The following is a 5816-nucleotide window of genomic DNA, read 5'->3' as shown; positions in this document are numbered from 1 at the left end:
TCTGGTGAGATAGCGCGGGTGCTGGCGCGTATGGTTCCTGTCACCATTATGGCCAGACAACGGGCCAGTACTTTCTGGTTCACTCGCGACCGCCTGGAGATAACGCCACCTGGCATTGAAAACCTGGCGGATTTTTGACGATGGGCGGACCGGGCCGCTGTGGAAGCATGGCGAGTCCGCCTGAAGGATCATACTCTTCCTGGGAAGAGAGTCCGCGAGGCTTTTGAGCTGGTGCTGGACCGCTGGGTAGCATGCCGGGGGGGGGGCGGTCCTATCTTTTAGAGCTGCCCAAGTAATCACCGGCCATGGCGTTTTCAACGCCTTCTTGTATGGGATAAAGAAAGCTGAGTATCCTTACTGCGACCACTGTGGGAGCGATGAGGACTCGGCTCAACATACCCTTGCTGCATGTCCAGCATGGGTGCGGGAACGATTGGCCTTCGTTAGAGTGATCGGACCGGACTTGTCCTTGGCCTCGATCATCGAGCGGTCTGTTAATGATCAGAAGAGTTGGCTTGCCTTCCTCGCTTTTTGCGAGGCGGTGATGTTGACTAAAGAAGAAGCGGAGAGAATCCGCCAAGGCCAGAGACGGTAGTCTCGATAATTGCGTGGGTTCGATTCTTGGAGGTAACCACTTTTCTGCCGACAGGAAGGTTGCAGGCTGCAGAAAGGGGAAGACTGGGGGGTCTTCCTCGGCCATTGCACGCAGTCTGCAGGATAGTAATGGGGAATTAACAATGTGGTTTTGTTACTTCCCCATAAACTTTAGAAGTAGGCTGAGACTACAACTCTGCTTGATCGTACGAGGAAGAGGGGAGAAGTAAGTGCCTTTCAGGCAGCCACCTTTTCTCCCATTTGCGATGGATGATCACCGGGGAGTTTTAGCGGGTAAACCCTCTCTTTGAGGGGAGTCCCGCATAACCTGTGTCCTCCCCCAGGGACATAAGTATGCATAAAGCATTTCCCCCCGATAACAAAAAAAAAGTATCTCACTAAGTTTTAGACATAATTGATGTAAAATAGTTGATACATACCTAAACTTCTCTGGTGAGATGCCTTGTCCAGCAACGACTTCACCGGGAATAAAAAAAAATTAGGAATAAGTTGGGAAAACTTTGGGAGTAAGTTTTTCAATCAAAAGTAGAACGTGTTTGATCAAAATTTGTCACATTTAAATTTTTGCCTAACTTGCCAAAGTCGGTTAGTATTGTATAAGTCTAACTTTGGTCGAAGTCACAATTGTTGTGTATGTGTGTGTGTTTAAATTAAACAAGAATGTTTATTTATTCCTAAATAAACGACTCTATTCAAATCTTCCACTTTTAGAAAAATTTACGCCTATTGTCGATTGCGCATGTGCGGACTGGGAGTGGGGAAAGCGAGGTTTCACCCCGAAGCCAAGCGTTCCCTACAGGAGTGCGTTCCAAGTCGCGTTAGCATGCACTTCGTGAGGAAACGATATATAACAGTCGAGCCGGCTCAATATTGTAACACTGGTGTAGTTATTACACTGAATAAAAGTATTTTTCTTAACTATTTTTATATACAAACTTAAAGTGTGCAATTAAAGAATCTTTTTTGGCTCTGTAGTTTCTAAACTAATAAATATATATTCGGTCATTGGAGCCGTTCGCTAGGTGTTGTGCGTAAATTATACGTGTATATATGTCCATATATACGTGTTCACATGTAAATTTTTACACGTGAAATTCGAATTGAAATAACAATTCTAAAATTCATATTGGATGCTATACTTGCATCTCTTATATGAGAAATCCCAAATACCCCCCTAATTGAAATTAAATTTNTATTGCGAAAAAAACTCCTCGGCCAGGAGTCGAACCTGGAATCTCCGGCTTTCCGTGCCGTCGCCTTTCCTATTCGGCCACCGAGACACTTGGAGTTTTTCTCGCAATATTCATATATATATATTCGAACAACGCCATTTTCTTTGAATATAATTGAATATAATTTACGCACAACACCTAGCGAACGGCTCCAGTGACCGAATATATATTTAATAAAGTGTGCAATTTATTAAACAATAGATACCTACCTGGTGTTTTTGCTAGTGGTAAAGATTTGAGCCGATTGCTGGTCCAAGCGTATCATCATCCAAGGAGTCTCGACGAAAATCCGGCAGCGGCAAGATTCAAGGCGGAAGGCGACCACGTCCTGGTGAGTCCGTTCCCTGCAACAGAAAGATAAGTGATTCCTTCCTGCTTAGAAGGTTAAAGCAGGTGGCGACCGTAACATTTGGTTGAAATCGTATGCCGTCCGGTCACAACCTAACCTTTGCAACCGTCGGTCAACGGGGACATCAGTCGGAGCGTTGAGTGTTAAATATAACCAAAAAGAATCAAGCGGACGAAGAACCGCAACCGGGGACGTCATTATTCGCGTCAAGTAAATAAAAATAAAAGATTGAGGTTCTAAAAACAATAATCAAAAAGTGGTTAATTTAATAGGACGAACAAGATTCCATTTGATAAAAATATGTGTATATATTGTAACGTGTTTTATTTTTATATTAGGGTCACCTATGCCAGGAAGGTCCCTCACCGAGCTTCCGTACTAAGAGTGGGAATAAAGGAAGGAAAACCTCGAACAAAAACCCGGAGTTCTCAGCTCCGTTAGTCCCCAAAGACGAAGCAATTGGGATAGGGGAGAAAACCCTGACTTCGAATCCGGGCGTGCAGGCTTGTTACCCCACGTGGGGGAGCCGCACTAGGAGAAGGACAACCCCGAAGCAAGAAACTCGGGCAGGACAAGCTCGTCAGACTTGGTCGTCAACTGTCCTAGGGAAAGGTGACCCCGAAATCAAACCCTACCTTGTAAACACTATGATGGAGCGCAAGGAAAAAAAGAACAACGTACCGAACCAGATCGAACGGACGGCCAGGTCTCGGCACTTGGGTGGTACTGTTCCGGCCACTCTTGGGTCGTCATTTGACGACGAGCTCTGTGTTGCTTGCTCCGCAGGGGCAACACAGAAAAATGCGTCTGCAAAAAGTGCTGCCAACGCAGCAGTTCGCGAGGGGAGCAAATCCCTGTGTCTCGGTCCCTCACGGGGCCGGAACACAAGACTTGTTCGGAGTCCGAGTTGGTTATGCTCGGACTCGGAACAGGAAGAAGAGGGCGCAGGTGGACAACACCTATCCACCCACTCCACGGCTCAGTCCGGCTCGTCTGGTGCCGGGAAAGAGTGTCCCGGTAATTACCGGGTCATTCTAGAAAAGATCGAGCCGATGGACGTCCCTCTACCGGACGATGGCTCCAATTCGGAGCTCGAGGTCGTTCTGAAAACGAGGTCGGTACTGCCGCCGAAACCCCAACAACAACACAAAGCGTGCAGTAAGTCCCGCCCCTCCTAGCCTCTTGGGTCGCCCAAGAGAACAAATAGCTGTGGAGAGAGAAAGAGGAAAGGGCGCCGTCCTTTAACAACCGGAGAATATATAGGCCTAGCTGCCGCCAAGCGCAGCTTGAATAAGGCCAAGAAGCGGGAATTGCAGCTTAAGGCTGAGGAGGCTTGCTTAACGACTTTGACGCCATCTGAGTTCCAACCCGCTCTCAGAGCGCGCCCTCTACCCTTAACCGGGCGGAAGGCACTGCGGAGGGACAGCCTTTTGGGGTTGTCATTTCAGAGGACATGGCGACCGAACAGGTTGTCGTACAGGCTGCCAAGCTGGCAGCGTCGATGGAGGATATGGCCCGAAAGTCCAAAAACTTGAAGGGCGTGTTCGTTTGCCGTTTTAAAGAGGCGGCCAGCGGCTTGCGACAGGTTAATATCGTGGCCAGTTGCACAAACTCGGAGAGGGAGGTTTGGCGCCTCGGGACACTCAACGCTTAGCTGGGAACCGAGGTGTCGACCCTTCGTGAAAAGGTCGCCTTCCTAGAGGTGGAGAGGGGCGCTGTTTAATCACGGCTGGACAACGTCCAGCAGGAGAACAAGACTCTCCACCGTGAAGTGGACGCGCTTTACGAAGAACTAGGGAACCTGAGGAGGGAATTAATCTCTCTCAGAATGGCGAAATTGAAGGGGGTTCGGGAGGGAACAAGCCTAAGGACTGCTCGACCTCTCCTTCCCCACAACCTTGAGCCATCCCTTTTTTCTCAAGGGTAGGAAAGGAACCATCCATGCCGTCCTCCTCCCGGGCGCCGGGGCGGCCTCACGTAAAGGCCACGCCTCCCGCGCCTGTGGAGGACATAGACATGGACTCCTCAGTGAGAGATGGGCTGGATATTTCAAAACCGCCCCAACACTTATCCTCGCCGGCGGCGGATGAAGGGCTCAGTCCCTCTGAGCAAATCCACCTCCGGTTCCTCCGCCCATCTCTTGGTTCCGCCGGGGGGGAGATGTTGCGGGTAAGGGAACAGGAGCAGGGGGCAAGCCCCCTGCTACTACCGCCCCCAAAGGGGAAACTTCTTCTCTTGCTAAGCAGGAGAAAAAGAAAAACAAGAAGAAGAAGGGAAAGAAAAAGAGAGCGGATTGGGAGAAGGGTAGAGGACCCGCGACCGCTGCCGGCAGAGCCAAGGCTCACGCGCCGACGCAGCCTGAGTCCCCCAGCCAGCCCCTTGACTGAGCCGCTCTCCCGGCCTCACTAAGTTTCCCTCAAGGGAAACTTGGTCTCAGGTGGTGGGGCAAAAGAGGAAAGGAGAGAGGAAGGAGGGTACTCCTGCTACCTTGGGGAAAGGCGGGAAGCCTGCTGCTCAAGGGCCCAGACCCGAACAGCGCCCGCCTCAACCAAAGGTGAGTAGGCCTCCCCGCAATGCAGCCATCACGCTCACCTTTGTCCCGAGATCCGGGGCAGACGTCGGGGGGATGTTGGCCAAGGCAAGGAAGGCCATAGCGCTGGAGGATTATGGCATCCCCGACGTTGTGGTCAAAAGGGCCATTACGGGAGCCTTCATATTAGAAATCCTCGGGGAAAACAGCGACGAGAAGGCAGACAAACTTCGGTCTGGCATGGTCGCTACCCTGGGGGAGTCCGAGGTGCGGATAGCAAGACCCGTTAAGACATGCAATCTCCACATGAGGGGCCTCGATGAGTCCGTAACCTCGGACAAAATTAAGGCAGCCGTGGCGACCGTTAGAAGTTGTCGGCTGGCCGATATAAAGGTCAATCGAGCTCGCGCTTCCCCCAACGGCCTGTTCACGGCGTAGATCCAATGCCCCGTCGCTGCTGCGCGCAAAGTCGTGGGTGCTGGATCTTTGCTGATGGGGTGGGTGAAAGCGTCGGTTGAGCCGTTAGAGCGCCGGCCCCTACAATGCTTCAGATGCTTCCGGCACGGCCACGTACCAGCGACCTGTCGCTACACTGCGCCGGAGGAAAACAGAAGGGGCCGGTGCTACCGGTATGGCGACTCAGGCCATGAGGCGGCGGGGTGCAAAACGGCCACGGTAAAATGTCCGCTTTGCACCGACTTTGGTAGGCCTGCGGGCTACCGTCTGAGTGGAAAGGCCTGCGCCCCGATTCCCCGCAGGAAGAAACGCGGGGCAAAGAAGGCCGCTGCGGGGACCGGGCCAAGTCCCACCCCCGCGCCAGAAAGAAGTCCCGCTGCCACTCCAGCTAAGGCAGCAGTTGAAGATGAGGCTAGCCAGCTTACCCCGGTGAATGGTACCCTGGAAGAGGAGATGGAGGTAAAGGCTCCACCGACAGCGTAATGGCTGTCCTCCTCCAGGGTAACCTAAACCGGGTGATACTCTATTGACCACAGTACGATTCGACACCGCTCGATTTGACACAGATTTATTCGACACCAAATTATTCGACACCGTACGATTCGACACCAGATTATTCGACACCGTACGATTC

The 5816-nt window shown here is 51.5% G+C and overlaps 1 protein-coding gene across 1 annotated transcript; it reads left to right on the top strand.

Moving 5' to 3' along the window:
- The first annotated feature begins 5218 nt into the window (after positions 1 to 5218).
- Positions 5219 to 5665, top strand: LOC109861248. The gene has a single exon (XM_020440805.1). The coding sequence runs from the start codon at positions 5219 to 5221 to the stop codon at positions 5663 to 5665; it is 447 nt and encodes a 148-aa protein (XP_020296394.1).
- Positions 5666 to 5816: the final 151 nt, after the last annotated feature.

Source organism: Pseudomyrmex gracilis, unplaced genomic scaffold (genome assembly GCF_002006095.1).
Source record: "Pseudomyrmex gracilis isolate BER0280 unplaced genomic scaffold, ASM200609v1 scaffold_658, whole genome shotgun sequence".
NCBI lineage: Eukaryota > Metazoa > Arthropoda > Insecta > Hymenoptera > Formicidae > Pseudomyrmex > Pseudomyrmex gracilis.
This window is presented reverse-complemented; position numbering and strand designations above follow the sequence as displayed.